Source organism: Scardinius erythrophthalmus (genome assembly GCF_964197995.2).
Source record: "Scardinius erythrophthalmus genome assembly, chromosome: 2".
Taxonomy (NCBI): domain Eukaryota; kingdom Metazoa; phylum Chordata; class Actinopteri; order Cypriniformes; family Leuciscidae; genus Scardinius; species Scardinius erythrophthalmus.
The window spans coordinates 7,969,403-7,989,649 of NC_138222.1; the positions used below are offsets into that span (position 1 = coordinate 7,969,403).

Genomic DNA, 20,247 nt, shown 5'->3' on the forward strand with positions numbered 1-20,247 from the left:
TGTGCATAAAAAAAATAGCATTGGTTTTATTCGAGCAAGCAGACGTGACTTCTTTTTCGGACCTGGATTGCTTAAAATGTCCGCGATTTGGGTTTGTTTAGATATTGATGTGCCTCTAGAATTCTCATTCATTCTATGTACACATATTTTGTATTGATTTTACTGTTCTTTGTAGATCCCGCCTTCTCGCTAACCACAATTGGTCGATTAGGTACAATGCCTGACGCTATTGGTCAAACTACTTTTCAATCATTATATCTTCAGCAAATATGCCCATATTACCATTATAGCTTTCACACTGTCGTGTCCCAGAATTTGTCCCAATCGCCAAAATGAAAATGCTTCACTCAAGCTGTATGTGTGGAAAAAAATGCGAGACAGGTTCAGGTAGAGTAGCGAATGGCTGTCTCCATACACTGCCCAAATGAAAAGGTAAATTCATGAAAAAATTACACAAGAATTCCTGCGCTTTTATCCCGGTGCATCTCAGTGGCCAAACAAAAAAGAGAAGATACAAACCATTTAGAAGCACAAAACTTTAGCTAAGTTTGTGAGCTAAATTAAACACTAGTTAACGTTAGTTAATTTATATGAATTAGCAATGAACAATTGTTTGGTAACATTTTACAATAAGGTTCACAAGTTGACATTAATGTATTAACTAATATGAACTAACCATGAGCAATACATTTGTTACTGTATTTGTTCATCTTTGTTAATGTTAGTTAATAAAAATAAAGCTGTTCATTGTTTGATCATGTTAGATCACAGTGCATTAACTAATGTTAACAAGATTTTTTTTAAGTATTAGTAAATGTTGAAATTAATACGAACAAAGATTAATAAATGCTGTGTAAGCGCAGTTCATTATTAGTTCATGCAAACTAATGTAGTTAACTAATGTTAACTAATGAACCTTGTTGTAAAGTGTTACCATTTTTTTGTTATAAATGTATAAATAGAAAATAATGTCAATTTATGCATATACCAATCCATTTTTAACAAGTTGCATATTATGCAAATAGTATATTTATGCCTAGTTTAATGATTGCTAATGCATCAAATAACGTATTAATTAATGCTAACAATTTCAGTTTCCTCTTACTTTGAAAAGCACAACATGGTCACCCAGTAGTTTTATTAATTTTCATAGAGTCTGGCTATCTTTCACTGTGCTGTACCATGAATAGTATAGTTGATAAAGAAACTGTGATTCTCAGAGTGCGAAGCTGTCCACAGTCGCAACCACGTAAGCTACACGGCTCACACGCAAGCCAATCACACATCTGTCATGCAACCGTCAAACCCCCTGCACAGCGTCCCGGCAGTTCTGCCTGCAAACAGTAGGTGTCTCTCTTTCACTGTGCATGGCCCTCATCCACCGCCGGCCCCCTCCCCTGCCTCAAAAACCCCATCTCCACATAATATATACACCATCATTTGAAAATGGCAGCTTTTTGAAAATTCACCTTGATTATCAGACATTAAAAGTGACTTGAGCAGCGCTGAGTGTCTGGCTGGGGAGATGGTTGCAGACAGCCGAACAATGCGGCGGGAACGGCATTAACGCCTCGCTGGGCCATGCAGCCGCGCAGCCCTTTGTTCTCTCCCTCATCCAATTATTTTTAACGTGCGCCTCTTTCACAACAACAAGAGAGAATTTAATTTTAATGCACTCTGTAAGAAAAGCCCCCCAAAATACATCTATTCTTAAAAGGAGGAGGAAAGAATACGGACAAGGGGTTAAGAATTAATCAGGGAGCGTGCATGAGGCTGTAAAGTGCAGGCATTGCAATGTCTGCAACTGTAACCCTTAGAAAAACAAAAATACCAGATAAAATGGGTTTTGAGAATAACAATAAAAAAAAAAAAATCCAGGGACTCTTGCAGGAAGGTATGTGCCCAAATATTTTTCTAATTGGACGAGCACTTTATCTTGCTGTCAGTGAGGTTATAAAAATGCGCACAGTTCCCAGAAGGAGAGAAGCAGCTCTATAGCCGGCCCTTTATTACTGCACGCTAGTGTCTGATATATGCTCCTGCCTTAACCTTTCATCTAAGCCAGACACACACACACACACACACACACACACAAGCGTGTGTTTTATGCAGAAATGCACTGAAATTCTGTGTTGTTGTGAACGTTACAGGGGATCGTGATGATTATATACTGAAAGTGCAGCAAAAAGGCATTTAGTAAATCATACGTTACATTAATATACTGTAGCCGTCTGGATGCAGTCACGTAAATGCACGCACACACACCTCAAAAACACGATTCAACCTGACAGAAAAAGCAAATTAGAATCCTGCGTGTTCTGCGCAAGGCTGTTGCCATCTAAGCTGCACTACGGCCAATTTTCTCAGCAGTATGAAATGATTGTTTTTTTCTTTCTTATCAGCGTCGAGGCAGCATCTACAGCAGTGAGAATTTAAAATGAAAAGCCCTTAGTTTTTGTCCCCAGGAACACAAAATAGACAAACATCCGAACGTGCGCACGCGCACACACACACACACACACAAAATTAGATCTTGGGTTCTAGGCTAGACAACTAACTGTTTGTGTGTAAGCCTCGCTCTGCGGCACAGCAAAAGCAATTCTCTGGAGATGCTGAAATTAAAGGGCAGAATCCAGCCTGTTTATGGTTGGCACTCCGCTCTCCTCTCAATCAAATGTTTTATTAGCAATCATTCGGCACTCTCCGGGCCCTAACACTCCTCCGTCGGAGGAAGGAGGGGTTTCGGGATGGTGACCCCCCGCTCCCACAGCTGCCTACAGATGCTGGACTACACACAGCTGATTACTCCCACCTGGAGCCAGAGTCACCATTAACCTCCACGAGGGCTCAAGCGGCCAGCCGTCCCTACAGCTTCCCCAAGAGGACGGAGGGTTACGAGACACAACCAGTGAGACGCAAAGAATAGAGAGAAGAATAAGAAGGGGGGGGGGCAGTTTGAACCATGGTACCATGGTTTAGCAGTTAGTGCTATCGTGCTCATGTGGGACATGCAGGTTCAATTCTGGCAATACTTTCACCCTGAAGTATGCGATGTGAAATCTGCCAAATTTGGAACATAGAACTTTTATTCTCTAATTGTGCTGCATCCCAATTTGCCTACATAAACTATGTAAAAAGTACATACCTTTGAGTGTGTAGGAGAAGAGTAGGTCCGTTTTACAACATACTACCACATCATTATTGTGGGCCCTATCATACACCCGGCTCAATGCAGCGCCAGACGCGACGCAAGTGTTTTTTGCTAGTTTCAGCCTGACACAGTTATCATTTTCATGTCCTGCGCCACGTTGTTTAAATAGCAAATGCATTTGCGCCCCCATGGGCGTGCTGGTCTGAAAACGAGGTGTGTTTGGGCGCATTGTTGGCGCGTTGCTATTTTGAAGCAACTGAAAAAGACTGCGCCATTGACCAACAAAAATCTGGTCAACTGAAGTCAATGGAGCAATATTATTTTTGTTATTTAGAGAGCGTGTTAGTAATGTGCGCCTATAGGAGGGTCCACAACGCGCGTACACTTTGTTCCTTGCTTAGATGGTCTGCTGGTGCGCTTTAACCTCGTGCACGAGCAGATCCGTTTCCTCGCTAGAGAAGCACTCAGTCTTACCGCTTGCAAAATCCTCCATGTTAATAGCAATCCACCATGGTGCGATTTATTGCACGTCACGCCCAAAACACACCAATTCCTCATTAAGAGAATAGGGACAACCCTTTTAGACCATGCGCCTGGCGCGCCAACCATTTTTACCGTCGTTAAACTAGCAAAAGTGGATTCGGACGTGCCCTAAGTGCACTTGCGCCGTGTGCTTTAGCGCTTAGATCGTTAAAATAGGGCCCTGTGACTTTAACGGACCGCATATGTACGTGCATCCTGGCACCGTAAACTGGCCTTGGAGACAAAAGAAGTATTAAGTCGAAGATCTTTCATGTGAAGAACTCTCCTCATGTTTGTTGCATAGCCAAAAAGTTGCCTAGCCAAAAGGTTATGGCCAAACGCATCTTTATATCTTGCAGCTGAAATAAATATTATCATTTATGGTAACACTTTATTTTGATGTCCACTTTAGACAATCAACTAACTATAAGTAACTTTGCAACTACATGTCAACTTACTCTCATTAGAGTATTAGTAGACTAGTTAGCTTAAAATCTGCTGAAAAATTATTTTGATGCTCCCCAATAGACATTCTACTGACTATAAGTAACTTTGTAAGTACAAGTACATAGTAACTACTAACCTTAACCCTAACACCTAACAGTCTACTACTGTATACTAACGAGAGTTAGTTGACATGTAGTTGCAAAGTTTCATCAAAATAAAGTGTTAACTTGATTATTAAATACTCAATGTTCAATGGATAGTTTGCGAATTGGGACGCAGCAATGGATGTCATAACTTTGCTGATGGCTATTCTCACCACAAGAATGTGCACTGTCCCAAACACTTCACTAGCGACTATCCTCAGCTGTGACAAGAAAGGCAGCAGAGAGGGAAAAATATATATTTTTCACTTTTAAGAGCTTCCAAAAAGAACTGAGCACTGATCAAACTTTTACTATATTAAAATGATATAGGCCAATGTGAGGATATATATAATTTTTTTATTGTTTTTTATACACAGGTGAATGGCAATAAATGGGTTAACATGCTTCTTGGGACCAGAAGATTGGGCAAGGCTATGCAATGCAATATAACCCTGCAATGCTCAATATTGAAAAGAGTTAAAAGAATCAATCACTTCATTCATAAAAGCAATCATCTTTTGCTCTAAGTCATGCTGGAAAACATGATCTGTAAGGGTGTGTTCACACTTGGCATGTTTGGTTAGATAAAAATAAACTCTGGTGCGATTGCTCTGTTAGTGCAGTTCATTTGAATAAGTGTGAACGCTGCCATCTGAACCCTGGTGCACACAAACAAGTGGACCGAGACCACTGGAAAGATGGGTCTCTGTCTGCTTCCAAATGAACTCTGGTGCGATTCGAATGGAATATGAACACAACACGGACAAAAAAAAAAAAGGACAGAATGCTCAAGCATACCTGTTTTTTCTTGTTATAGTCACGATGTTGCCCAACACAGTTCAGTACAGGATCGCAGCAGATCTTGGTTTGTGTTTGTGACGGGGGATTCCTGTTGCTGTTTTGACTCCTTTACACATATTATAAGCTCTTCACGAGTTCTCAGCTTGTGAAAATATCATCATATGTACATATGTCCATCAATACACCTAATGCTTGCACAGTCCTGTACCTTCCTATAAACCACAGTTCTATAATTCAGTAACATTAGGGAGTTTTGATTTATATGCTGTTGCTTAAGCTTATGCTTACATATGCTATCGCTTGTTTCTGCTGCTTCTTCACCTGTGTTTTGATCAGGAGATTCTGTACTCTTTCAGAAGATGCATAAAAGCGCTCCCTACTGTATAACAGTGAAGACAGACGGAAATTTCAGTAAATGGCAGGGAAAGGGTTAAAAAAGTGTGGGGTAGTAAAGACAGTTACAGTACCTGCTGACAAACTGAAGTATGCTGAGATTTCAGCCTGGACACTTTCTCTTCCAGCCACTGTATCTGCTCAGCCTGTGAACACACATGCACAAAGATCATGAAATTCACATCACAAATGTTTACCATCAAACACAGATATGTTTTGAGAAGGAGACAATAACCAGAGCAAAGATGGTAGCTCAGAACAAACAAAGCAGTGAGAAAATGGCTGCACTGTTCAGTCATAATGAGAAGCGGAGGTGTGTGTGTGTGTGTGTGTGTGTGTGTGTGTGTGTGTGTATGTGTGGTGTGTCAGGTTCCCTGCTCTGCTCTCATCACATCTGCTGTCAGTAATCTGTTCCTGAGCCAGCAGTGCTGGGATTAAGTGCAGTCTGCAGATAAAGGATGTATGCGTCATTAAAACACACAAGACCGACACGTACACACTCACAGAGCCACCGGTGAGTAATAATGCGGCCACAGTTTCAATCACAAACGCAGTTTCATTTCTATGTGAAAATCATGGCCGTTCAGAGAGTGGAAGTCTCAGATGTGAAGTTCTTTCAAAAAGCAAACTGTCCAGCTGTGCATTGGAGAAATAATGATTTTAAAAGGGATAGATCACCCAAAATGTTTTATTCTTGGTAACACTTTATTTAACAGTGTCTTTGTTACAAGTTACATGTATTTGCTATAGTAATAACAGAAAATGATGCCTAATTAAATGCAACAAACCCTAATCCTGAGCCTATAGTAATTACCGGTTGTTAATTAATATTACCTTGTTCTTAAATGTATAATTACACTGTAACAAGGACACCTTAAAATAAAGTGTAACCAAATTCTCTTGTGTACTCACCATAATGTATTTCTAAACTCTATTTCTTTCTTTCCAAAAAAGGACAAAACTCTCCGTAAAGTAGTCCATGTGACTTGTGGCCTGTTTACACCTGGTCACTTCATGTGTTTTTACTGATCGAATGGCTATCTGATTTGTTAAAACAGTTCCATTTACACTTGGCCACATAAATGTCTCTGCAAAAACAAATATAAATCCAATCTTCAATTCCCGCTCTATATGCAAATTTAACAGAGTTCTTGATGTGTCTTGAGAAAAGCGCTATAGAAATAAATGTGAATTGAATCTGCAGCTATGCGTGTTGCACTAGACCTGTCATATCTGGCTATAACATGTCATATAGCATCTCCAATAATGCTCTCACACGCTTATTTTTTAACATTTTAAGATGAGTAAAATTTACATATGTGCCTTCAACCCCCAAATACATTTAAATCCTTCTCAGAAGCGTTTCAAAGGGCATTTACTCCTGGTGACCAGGTGTAAACAGACACTTATTTGTCATAAGTATGATATTTGAGTACGATGATGGAGAATTTACGATGACTAGGAATTTTGATCTGTCCCTCACATCATGCTATTAAATAGCTTTAGAAAATTTGGAATATAGAGTAAATGACTTATGGACCACTTTATGGTACTTTTATGGTGCCTTTTAGACATTTTTTGAGCTTGACAATCTAAAGTTACGGTATGATTGTAAAAAAAAATCTTCATTTTATGTTCCACAGAAGAAATTAAGTTTGGGACATCATGAGAAATAATGAACACAGTTTCATTTTAGGGCGAGTTATGCCTTTAAGGAAACAATGATGTCCATGTGTATATGTTACCGGCAAAGTGTGAAATCCCGGTATTGTATAGAATGCCTAGGCAATGTACAGAATGCCTGATGGTTTTTGGCAAAAATACATTACCTAATTCCAGTGCCGGCCCGAGCCTTTTGGGGGCCCTAAGCAGAATTTGATTTGGGGGCCCCCTCCCACCACGCGGGGTCACCTGTGCTTGACGATTATTGACACAATGTCACTCTATAATGTTACATTATAAATTAATACAATGAGGTTATGTATTAATACAAAATAAATAGCCTACTTAATAAAAAATAGATACTTAAATAAAAATGTTTTAACTTTTTCTTTACTCTTTTACTAACTCTTTGAAACTTCTGAAAACAAACTGTCAAAAAACATATTAAAAAAAATTATTTGCAAAATATCCTCCAACGTTTTGCAACCCTTTGCAGTTTGAATGATGTCTTATATGAACATGACGGAGTATGTGTTTATGTTTCCACTGTTCGATCGCGTCCGCGCCTCACACACACACACACACACACACACAACATAGGCTATTCCAGCACTGCAATCTTGACATCGCAGCCTGTTCGTTATAGCCGTAATAAAAAATACTAATAAAATAGTCAAACTAACATATAAAAATTACACTGCTCTTTTTAAATAGTCAGTAGTAGCCTACGATTCGTACCATTCAGTGCTGCGTATAAGCACCGCTCCACTGTGATGTTTCCAAGCACATTTTTGCGCATGTGAAGAGAATGATTTTTTCCCTCGATATTGGATTTCAAGCACATTTTTGCGCTTGTGAAGAGGATGATTTTTTCCCTCGATATTGGAACGTGGGTGAAGTACAAAGAAGCCTATAATAAATAATAGTTTACCATCCAAATCCATCGCGAATGTTGAAACATTTTGATTCTAATGAGAGAGATCCGCTTTCACTTTCGCTTTAAATTATTTCGTTTTGGCTTGTTTATAGTTATTTTTTTATTCTTGTTCTGTTCTGAATATCATTAAATTTAAAGGATAAATCATTGATCAAATCAAATTTGTGTGAAATGGCTTAACATTAGGCTACCGTGACTTTGCGCACGAATTTTCTATGCACGCGAGGTTATGCGCATATGACTCAAACACTGGCAGACACAGCAGCAGTTGTAGGCAGGTATATTGATCATGAAATCAGAATTTTCTTGTCTTGAATTATTAATCCATTCATTAATTTATGTCACTTGTTTAATTTAATTAGGCCTAATATGTAAAAAAAAAAAAAAAAAAAACTCGCTTGGGGGCCCCCTGGTGGCGAGGGGGCCCCAAGCAGCCGCTTAGTTCGCTTATGCCTCGGGCCGGCCCTGCCTAATTCTATACATTACCTAGGCATTCTATAGAATGCCGGATTACACACTTTGCCGGTAACATATACATTTTAGGTCTGATTCTTTGCAGGAAATGCTGAAAAATACTATGCTTCTCAATAGAGGAAATTTGATTAAGGCTCCAGATCATGAACAAAAGATAACAGCCACAGAGAATAAGCGCACATGAACTCTGACAAGGAGATCAAAAGCTTTCTGCCATGCACTATTCCATTTAATACAAAATTCAGCCCTTCAGGAAAAAAAATCGAAATAAAAGGCAATTCTGAACAAAATAAAGAACACAAATTTAAAAACAAATTTAAATTTTAACTACTGGCCTGTAAATATTAATATACCAAACTTTTTTCTACATTTACATTTATATTTATTCATTTAGCAGATGCTTTTATCCAAAGCGACTTACAAATGAGAACAATAGAAGCAGTTAAACTAACGGTAGGACAGCAATATGCAAGTGTAGGACAACAATAGACGAAGTTCTACTAATTTTATTGTCAAATTAGTGTAACGGGGGTCAGCTAGTAAGAGCTGTGCAAGTAAACCTCACTCCCTTGGCCTCAAGAGGCATGCTAGCGACTAGAGACTGTGTTTTTTATCTTCCATGTTAACGCACCTGCCTCTCATGCCGGAAACGTATGTTCAAATCCCACTCAGAGTGGGGCGAGTAGAACCAGAGGGCTTACATTGATGCCGTGACTTAGGGTAGGAGTGAGGTTTACAGGGTGAGTGTAATGGAGGCCAGCTAGTAAGAGCTGTGCATGTAAACCTCACTCCCTTGGCCTCAAGAGGTGCGCTCGAGGCTGCGTTCTTTACCGCCCCATGCCGGAAACACCCGTTCGAATCCTGCTCGGAGTGGGGCGACTAGAACTGAAGGAGTTACATTAGCATGAATAAAATCAAATAAAATTTCGAACATCTGCAAGAACATAAAAGACAATTAGGGCTGAAACGATTAGTCGACATTGTCGACAACGTCGACAATAAAAGATTGTCGACAAATATCTTTGTTGTCGAGTAGTCGTTTGATCTCACGTGACCTAATGTAAGAGCCTACAATATCGCGATTTGACCGCTACGGCGCTGTAGCGCTAGAGTGTAATGCAGCCGTTACACAGCGCGAATTATGACGGAGTGCAAACGAATCCGAACTAGCAAGGTGTGTGAAAGTTTCACAAAACTTCAAACCAAGAATACTGTCGTGTGCAATACATGCAAGGCGGAACTTGCTTTTCACGGGAGCACAACATGCATGTTAAAGCACTTACAGAGGAAACAAGACGAGCCGGTGAGAGGTGAATGTTCTCCAGCTGGAGCTAAATAACTAGCAGTAAATTTATTAGAATTTATTAAATTCATTATCTCTTTATTAGATAATGCAATACTAATAAATAATAGCAATAATATTAACAATAATAATATAATTACAGTAATGTGATGATTTATTTTTGCATAGAATAAAGCTTGATCGAGCTTAGGAGTCAGGGCTGTTTTTATTACTGTAACACTATTAGTTATTATTACATGGCTCGGCTGAATTCCAATGTAGAATGCGGTCTGTTATTTCTTGATAACAGACCGCTGCGAAGTATAACAGACCGTTGCCATGAAAAACAGCGCGTTGCTATGGACGCGGAACGGACTATTTTCTTTGGCGGAAGCAATACAATCGTTTTTAAATCAATAAACTCCTTTTTAAATCAATAATTCGTGTCAAATTATTTATTTATTTTGTAGGTAGCCATGTAATAAGCGGGATAATGTATAGAGAGGCGGTCGTTATAGCGAATAACAACCCCTTCAGGCTGATTCAAGACCCCTCCGCTTCACGTCGGGGTCCTGTTCAGCCTGTCGGGGTTGTTATTCGCTATAACGACCGCCTCTCTATACATTATCCCTTACTTACAGTCTTATCACTTGCCTGTATTTTGTTCCATATTCATGAAGACTTACAAAAGAAGATGTTATGAAGAATATCATGTCAGTTGATTTTTTATACTGTAAATTAAAAGGTGAATGAGAATGTCTCTGTCAGCTCAGCTCAATTGTCATGTCAATTTTTTTTATTTATTTTTTATTCTTATAATAATTGTTTGCAGTTTAAGTTTGTCTGTAACAAACCAATATTTAACCAATGCTTAGAGAGCATTTGTGTGTGATTTGAGTTGGACAGAAATCTGAAAACTTAAAAATGACCTGTTTAGTTGGCTCAAAGTTCATTAAAACAACCATTTCAAAAGCTGAAGTGATTTTCTTTTTTATATTATAGTTAGAATATGTATAACTCAGTGTTTTAACTAATTGAAAAAGCTGAATAATCGTTCCAAACTTCCTGATTAGTCGGCGAAATAATCGACGATTAATCGTTCTAATAATCGTTAGATTAACCGATTATCAAAATAATCGTTTGTTGCAGCCCTAAAGACAATACACTGGTAAGCGTAACAACTCTCCCCTGCCTGCTGATATTTTTAGTTTTTTCTTTAACAAGTTTCTCTATCTTAAACATCTGTCAGTATAATGTGTTTTCAAAAAAAAAAAAAAAAAAAAAAAAAAAACCTATTCCAAAAATCTAAAGTCTGTAGAATTGCTTAAGAAATCTCAGTAAAACGAGTAGAGGTCAACTGGATAAACAGAATAGCATTAACCGCAGTAATGACTCCCAGACCACGTGACATTACAGAGAGGTGAGAGCCTATGAGCAAGCAGCAGATGGTATATGAATGACAGAAACTGTAAGAAACTTGTTTGACATACAAACAGGTATTACAGTATTTCCATGGTTTCTTGGTAATATCCCATGGTATTCACTGAAGTACCCTGGAATACCATGTATATACTATGGTTTATAAATATTTATCATTTTAATAGCATCACTGCACCTTGGTACCAGTGTTATTTTATTATATTTTTATACATTATATTTTTTGTTAATATTTTAAATTAGATTTTTTTCATTTTTAATTTTCTGTTTTAGTTTGAGTTCTTTAAGTACTTCAAGGTTAAGGGGTGGTTGATTATGATTTCACTTTTTAACTTTAGTTAATGTGTAATGTTGCTGTTTGCACATAAACATCTGCAAAGTTACGGCACTCAAAGTTCAAAGCAAAGGGAGATATTTTCTTTTACAGAAATCGCTTTTTAAGGACTACAACAAATGGCTGGGTCTACAATTGAGCGTCAGCGTCAGTTCTGGCAGGCCAGGTAGTCAAGATGCTGCTAATGCTATTTGCTAACAACACTGTCCTGTCAGCTGATCTGCTCCAGCTGAGCTGTATTAGCTGGTTAACTCCCCTCGCTGCTCAATGGCCAAGTTCAAACAAGGCGCCCTATTTAAAGCACATTCAGTTTGCTCATACATGCTTGCTGCTCGCTTCTGCTGCCCGCCACCTCCCCAGCTCCTCCTTATGCATAACGTGGCATTTGCTTTATGTCATGTTTCCTGCTCTGTTCACAGGGGGATATTTTAGCTCTCACAGTCCTAAACTGTGTGAGCGTTCCCTAATGCTGCTGCTGCTGTCCTCTGACTCTCTGCTATTTCATGGTGCTCATGAAAGGTCAGAGGACTCCCTGAACAGAGCCATACCGCCAAATTTCAATTCAGGAACATCAACTTGTTTGCAATCTATTCAATAAAAATTCTTAAATTATTTTTATTGTCTGTGTGTTCTTGACTTAATGGACCTGACAGAAATGAGGTTCTTCACGGGTTAGTGACATCACTAACCCTAAAATTTACATAAACCCTGCCCCCGGAAACATGATTTATAGATTATCATGACAGAATATGCTAATCAATGACTAGAAGATAGTTAATTCAACATCAGCTACATAAATTCATCAACTAACCATTCAGAAATGTCCTGTTTCATTCTACATGTTGTCACTTCTTCTTGAGTCTCTCCATCATTGTCTGACTCCGGTTTGAACATAAAAGGCTGTATGTGTGAGGTAATCACTAACACAAGAGCTCTTGAAGCTCCGCCCTCTGTGCCGGGAGCAGCATCAGATTATTTGCATTACCCTCAAAAAGTGACTATTTTAAACTGCTAAAAATATCTGTGGGGTATTTTGAGCTAAAACTTCACATACACACTCAATCAGAGACTTATTACATACTTACATCTTGTGAAAAGGGCATTATATGACCTCTTTAAACTAAACGAAAATGAGAAACCTTGCCTTGGCAACTAGCTGAAATAAAATAAATGTATATAGAAATAAAAAAAGTATATTTTATTTAAGTTAGCATTTATTTTTTATGTAAACATTAAAGTAACTTTTTTATGGTTTTAGTTAACAATAATCGTGTATGGTACCACGACAGGACTTTGAATACATTTCCGTTCCTAGTACATCTACTCTAGTGCATATACAGTAGTTACCATCAGTGCGACTGTATTGGTAAATCGTGAATTATCCAATCTCACTGTGTTTTTGGTATCCTGCGTCCCTTCCTGGTACCGGCTCAGCTGGGCTCGAACAACGGACAGCTCATTCCCCAGTTCATGACATTTCTTCCTAGCTTCTTGGGCCTCTTTGCACTTTTCCAACACCGTGGACCGGGCCAAACTAAGCTTCGCAGAGACTCTGTCCACCTACAGGGCGGCGCCAGACATGAGAAACATAATGCAATAGAATCTTCTTTCCAAGGGCACATACAGACACACTCATTTAATCTGACCCTTGGCGGAGGTGACCTCCTTGCAATCAGCCCCGTGGAACACTTATTTCCCAGCTATAATCAGACTCGCTCACTAAGGCCTGACCTTTTCTCAGCAGCCCCTCAGCCATGGCTATGTATAACTCCAATATAAAACCCAGCCCCCTAGAGAGAGACATCTGCTAGAGCTCAGATCCACGGCCATACAGGTTAATTAGGGAGAGAGAGCACAAGCACACCGCTGCACAAACAAGCTAGAAAGATCTCGGACTATATGAAAGGAATGATATATGTAAGTTGCACATACTATCAAAGTATTTACTGTGGCACAGGGTTTTATTTTCTAATATTTTTGCACCATTCTCAGGGTAACAAACTAAATTAAAGAAACAGCTTGGAACCTATAAAGCAAGGTGGCCTTCAAGTTCATTATGTGGTCCTCTTTATAACATTTCAAGCACTTATTTTCTAATCATGCTGGTATAGCTCCTAAATTCTTGAATTATGATGACAGAGCAAATTCTACAAAATTGGTGGCTGAGCTTACATGTCAATAAAGCTCCAATAAAATATGACATTATGATAAATGCTAAATTTTTAGTGAATATTTGACATCAACAACGGTACTCAGTGGCCTGGTGCCGTTTAATTTCCAGAAGAGCTTCATTCTCCACCTGCACCTTCACCAGATTCCCTTTCACCTCTGAGAGCTACAAGAGAGCAGACACACTTCATATAGCTCTCATACAGTATGCAGTTTTCTAAAGCAATAAATACTTTTGACAGACCATGTGCACTTGAAGGCAAGTGGCCTAGAATAGCTGTTTTATTCTACATAGAGTGGATAGCATGATCAGAGCATTACATCCTCTGGCTTTATTTAGAGCTGATATTAACATCCTGTTCAGGTGATCGCACATGACCACATTGCAAACCAAGGCCATAACCACCCCTGACAAAGAGCAGTGCAAATCCACCTATAATAATTTACTCTTCACAGATTCTAGACATGAATTCCAGTGTCCAGACACTTCACTTTTAACGGTGAAAGAGTAAGATGTAAGTAGCTAAACACTTTTTACGGTGGAAATGTTAAGCGAACGACAGTAATATCCAGTAATGCAAACAACTTGACTTTTTTGGTCAAATTTCTCAGGATCAACCGATACGGAACTAAACATCCAGATAGTTCTCCCCAGCTCATTTATTGCAGAGTAACTGAATCAGTCACATGCCTGTGAATACGATATTTAAAATGGCATTGGTAACCAAAACCGTGATCCATACCAATTGGTGCCAGTATAATCATATATCACCGAATCATGAAGAAGAAAAAAATGCTTAGTGCACCTTGTGGTACTTCTATTCTTGCTCAAGTCTTTGGAACTGAAAATATTACACATGTAATTCAGTCTCACAAAGTAATGGATCTCATTTCAAATAGTTTGAAGCTGTGAACATAGAGATAATAAAGGTGCCTCACATGATAACAAACAAGCTGCGTCTGGAGCGTAAAAAGGCCATGAACTTAAATGTGAGAGTGTTAGTAAACAAGGGCACTGTGAGTGTGAGGTTGTTCTCTCAGCAATCAGTGTAGAGCTCCCCTAACAAGTCTGCCATGACGCCTAGCGACAGGTGACACAGCCACTGGTGACGGACAGCACTGGCCTGAGCTCTGATTGGTCAGCAGTCCGATCCAGGAGGGGAGGGCTGAGAGTCTCACTGCAGCAAACACTCGCTTGTAGCAACATGTCTAATATCACAAACTGTTCGATGCATTTAAATTAAGCATGTATTACATTTTACAACCTACAAGAAAGAATATATTCAGAAGAGATCTCTAAAATGTCTCACATTGCGTTCAGATTTACAAAGATTCCAAAGTCTGCAAAAATCGAACTTCAACCTGTATTCCCATCATTCTCAGATCAAGATCACACACACATATAAATACAACTGACTCATTTGAGAAATATCCTAGATTAAAGTTGATACATAAAAGAAACATTCCTTAGTCTCCTGAGCTGGGTTTTGTGTCATGTTTTAAGTATCTATCTGCATTTTTGGGATCTCTGGGATCATGTTCCCTGGCATCTGGCAAGAAAAAATTCTGAGACCCTCCTCACCTCAACAGGGGAGGGGCAAACACCTGTCTCAAAGAACTCTCACTTCAGTCCAGCTGCCAGCTGTTCAACACATGTACTGCACGGTCTACAGCAAACATGGAATATAACAAGTTTAGCAGAGTTAATTAGGCAAACAACGAGTTTGATACACAAAAACAACAGATTTCAGACCCAAAAAACTGCATATTAAGCATTTTACTATCATGTGCAAGTCAAAACAATCGTCCTCATGTCAAAGTAACAACTGCAGCTCAAAAGCCGCTGTCATTACAGCAAGTACCACTTGTAATGTATGAAAAAACAGAAGCTTTCAGTTCATTATGGTAGCTTGGATTGGGATCATTTCATTCGTGTTTTTCACCATTTTTTGATCCTTTTTTTTTCATCCCTGACTGAACATTTGCTCTTGGTAAACTTTGTGTGTAACAGCACAAGCCAATTTGTTATAATTACAGCTATTCTTCTTATGTGAAATTATCCTTCTTAGAAGAAGAGAAAAATACACAAATTACTGCAAATGCAGTGGTCTGAGATCAAAGTATCTCACAAAGAAGAGCCCAAAACAAAAGCATGGAGATTGAGAGAGAGAGAGAGAGAGAGAGAGAGAGAGAGAGAGAGAGAGAGAGAGAGAGAGAGAGAGAGAGAGAGAGAGAGAGGGCCTGAGCAGCCTGGGCCTGGCCGTGAAGCTTTTACCTGAGCTTGTAGCTCCTGATCTTTCTTCCTGGCATCTTGTAGCTGCCCGTGAAGCTGCTGGTTGCGATCGTGTCCCCTCTGGAGCTCCTGCTGGCTTTCTTGCAGCTCTCTCTGCAGATCCCACAGCCTCTGTTCTTGGACGTCCAGCTATCCAACCACAATAGAGGGCAGGGCGCAGAGGAAGAGAAAATCAATCCACTACAAAGAGTCTCCTTCTCTGCTCGCCTGCCCGTTTCGCAGAACCCGCCATGACTAGAGCTCCGGCAAAGAGGAACTGGTGTCCATCTGGCCCTCATCGCATCCCAAACATTGAGCAACCTTGAGCGGTTCTACCCTTCACATACACCCAGACACTCTAGACGGGCTAGGACAGCCCTGCACTGAATGCAGAAACAAAAATCAATGCTTCTTAAACAAATGCGAAATCGCAGCTCTTTGTTTGAAAGAAAGAGCAAGAGAACAAGCAACACTTCTGCAGACAAATCTTTACAATTTCCGGTTACATACACAAGCAGTTTGCGACACGTCGATCCATTACCCACTTTTTGCAACAAAAAGTATTCATTGATGGTGTTATTTTTCAAATCATTACAGCAAGGCCCACCACGTCACATCAAAAATAAATAATTAATATTGTAATTAGCACAATATGGTCACCTGCGAAAGAGAACGGAGAGGCGGGGAAGATGGGAGTCAAGAAAAGGAGAAAGGAGGAGGTTTGGCAAACCCCTTGTTCCGGTCCAGTCCGACATTATCAAGCATCCTCATCTGCATTTCAAGTTGTCGCACGATGACAGCCACATATCCAAAATGGGGGCCCAGGGACTCCCCGCAACGATCAATTAATCAGCCGCACTCATTAGAGGCCCAAGAGTAATCCACAAATTCGCCTAAGTCACCTAAATCAAACGGTCGCCCCTCGCTTTACCCATTGATTGTGGTCTGGTGACAAGCACTTCAAACCTTGCCTCGTCTTCTCATCCGTCTGTTGGCATAGCGAAAGCTCGAATTCCTGCCAGATTGTAGACTAAAACGATGAGGGAAGAATGAGAATCGTTTCCCTTTAATCCTAAAAACCCAGCTCATCCTTTTGCTCTGCTTTTCGGTGTGTGATGCAAGCCGATAACCCTGCTCTTTCTTTGCCTTACAATTGCGCTCTCTCTCCATTCTCCCCTCCTAAACTGATCAATACTTCATTTAAATCATGACATTAGCACACTACAACTGGAAAAAAGCTGAAAGGAATAGCAAAACGCTTCTTGTGGCAAATGGAGGGTTGGAAAATGGATCATCCATTCGAATAGAAACCATAACTGTTTGGTTATATGTAAAAACAAAGGTTGAAATGCATGTGACGCTCAGGACCAACATCATTGTTTTATTTTCAGCTCCCAAGACTGACTGATCAATATCGCATTTGAATCCAGAGAGAGGGGCAATACCGCTTTAGCTCTCAACGTTAAATGAAATGCAAATAGCTCTGCCGTAATCAACACGTATTTCAGACGTTATAATCCCGTCCCGCTGAAACAAACCCTAATGATATTTCATACACAAAGAACATGTAGCCATACGCATTGGCGGTGGCGTGGTATGCGCCGTCATGCATTTGTTTATTCATGCAGGATGCTGTAAGAATAATCAGAGCGCTATGCAAACACTCCACACTTAAGACTTGAAGGGACGGTAATCATCGACGCAGGGGGGTGTGGGAGCAGAAAGAAGAAGAAGAAGAAGAAGAAAAAAGGTAATTTCCTGTCGCGGATCTGCATAACAGGCGCACGAGAGAGTCTTATCTGCCTAATGGTCATTAGCGGAGCTTATTTACCTGAGCGCTTTGGGCGTCACGGGCCTGATGAGAGAGGAGCAGGTCTTGCCGGAGTCTTTGGATGCTCGCGTCCCGTTGTGACAACTGCGGTTCGGGTTTCACATCCCAAACGTGGCGGTGAGGAAGGAATGGAGGGCGTGAGGGGTTTTTGAGAGTAAAGAGAGGGAGGTGGAGAGAGAGGGAAGGGAAGAGTGAATCACTCCAGGAACATGCACTTACATATAGTCGGGTGCCAATGTCAACCAATGAGCAATTAGGCAGACAAGACCAAAGTTATTGATCGGGTTTGGGGCTCTTTCCCAGGCTAACTAAGCTGAGTATGTGTGATGGCTGAAGAAGCAGTAGGGAAAAAGAGGAGGGGGAGAATTTCGAAGGGCTACTCCCTCTAGCTCTCACTGGGCCTGTGGTCTCGAAGAGGGCCAGGTCGTTTAACCTTCTATTGATCTTCCTCCTAAACAACCCCCTTCCCTAAACAGATGTGCATGTAAAATGTATACACTTAATTCAGGTCACACACCTGTCAATACATTACACTGTCAGATGTGTCTGCAAGACTGCTGGGGAAATTGTCCCATGTTTTGCAGACATCAGGGTTCTTGGTAAGATATAACCCTGAGTGTGCATCATAGGTTACCAACCAGATTGCAGACTTTAGCACTGCTTATGGATGTGCTTGAGGGTACAGATCATTAATATGAGATGAGTGAAACCAAGGTTGTAAGGGATAGAAGTAGAGTCTTTTCAATTGGCTGTAGAGACTTTATGGCAGGGAACGGCAACTGGCGGCCCGCGGGCCAAAACTGGCCCGTCAGCAATATTTTCTGGCCCGCCGGATTATTTTGGCAGTCCTAAATGCTGTACAAAACTCTTCCACTACTTGAGAAAAGCCGTAGTCGCGCGGCGATTTCACCGCCGCATACTGTGTGAAACGCCCATAGGGAATCATGCGGTGCAGGATTACATTTTAAAGTATAACTGTGCGTTCACAACGGACGCGAATAGCGCGTCAAATTCGCGCCTGCCGCGTCTAGTTATACGCTTGACCACTTTGTGTCCATTCGCGCGTCAAAAGACGGTAGCGGTCAGAACTCTGGTGTACTTTGGACGGAGCGTGCGGTCTGACTGACAATAGCCAACTCCCGACATCTTTTGACAGCGTATCCGCACTTAATTCTGACCGCCTGTACACCTATCTCTGAGGAGCTGTTTGGTACTGAAACCATTGTCAGTCAACAACATTCTTTTTTTGCAAGGATGTTTGAAATAGTTCGACAGAAAATAGCCTACTTCATTTCGTCAGTAGGGCAATATGTTTTTCGTTTATGTTGCTTAGAAACTTGAGTGATAGGCTTTGTCCTATTTAATTCATGTTATTTATATTTCATATTTTTTTTCTGTGACATTTTTTTTCTCTGCTGACAGTACAATGTTAAAATAGCCTAATATTTATACTGACACGAACACAATTTTTGTATAGCATTTATAATTATTATAGGCTACTCCAATCTCCTTCTTTCCATTAGAGACATTTGAATGTGAGATTATGGAAACGAGATCTAAATTTTGTGGACCCGTCAGGTCGGGAAATAAAGCGGGTGAACACCGAGTGTATTTTAAGCGGTTGCTGAATAGAACCTTGTGGGAGCGGGACGAAAAAAAAACAGTCCCACGCAGACCTCCTTAAACCTTAGGTGTGTATGTGTGTGTCCCCGAATAAATAATAATAATAAAAAAGGAATAAAGTTCAAAAGTCGGACTGTACGGAATGAGGCATGATTGCTATTCACACCTTTATTAAAATGGCTGTAATATGTTACCACAATAGTAGCCTACTTGATCTGTTTAAAATGGTTTCCTTGATATATGCATAAGGTGTTAAATTAAAACTTAAAAATCAAAATTTAAATTTGTCTAATCCAGTAATTCATTTTTTCTATTTTTGATCTGAGCACAATCAGAAAATCAGAAAACCCGTCCTTATTTTTTTTTTTTTTCATTTCAGTTTAGGAAATAAATAATGGAAAAACAAGTCGTTTTTCATCTTTTTATTTTTGGTTTTAATTTGAAAAAAAAAAAAAAAAACGATTGAATGAATGATCCACGGACGGTGACGGACCCATCATATTCCGCAATTATAGGCCTATATAAGAGTATTTAATTTGTATCCATAGGCCTACTCTGTGTAGCTGGCCCGCCATCTACTGGCTAAAAAAAATATTGGCCCGCGGCCAAAGTTACTTGCCGACCCCTGCTTTATGGGATAGTTCACCCAAAAATGGAAATTCTGTCATTATTTACTCACCCTCATGTTGTTCCAAAACTGCATGATGTTCTTTCTTCTGCATAACATAAAGAAAGGTATTTTGAAGATTGGTTTAATGTCAGTGGGGTC

The 20,247-nt window shown here is 40.0% G+C and overlaps 2 protein-coding genes across 2 annotated transcripts in view; both read right to left on the minus strand.

Annotated features, from left to right (window-relative positions):
• Positions 1 to 13,339, minus strand: part of pmfbp1 (polyamine modulated factor 1 binding protein 1) — a gene marked incomplete at its 5' end in the record, with an annotated part of 101,838 nt that extends 88,499 nt beyond the window's left edge. The window contains 3 exons of the mRNA XM_081358467.1: positions 5,532 to 5,603; positions 12,976 to 13,143; positions 13,304 to 13,339. Of these exons, the coding sequence (XP_081214593.1) occupies positions 5,532 to 5,603; positions 12,976 to 13,143; positions 13,304 to 13,339 (276 nt within the window). The remainder of the gene's footprint in view (positions 1 to 5,531; positions 5,604 to 12,975; positions 13,144 to 13,303) is intronic.
• A 483-nt stretch (positions 13,340 to 13,822) lies between these two features.
• The window catches only part of LOC308686107 (uncharacterized protein), a gene marked incomplete at its 3' end in the record, with an annotated part of 100,132 nt that continues 93,707 nt past the window's right edge, over positions 13,823 to 20,247 (minus strand). Inside the window, exons 5-7 of the mRNA XM_081358480.1 lie at positions 17,856 to 17,939; positions 16,028 to 16,174; positions 13,823 to 13,918 (exon numbers count right to left, since the gene is read on the minus strand). Of these exons, the coding sequence (XP_081214606.1) occupies positions 13,823 to 13,918; positions 16,028 to 16,174; positions 17,856 to 17,939 (327 nt within the window). The remainder of the gene's footprint in view (positions 13,919 to 16,027; positions 16,175 to 17,855; positions 17,940 to 20,247) is intronic.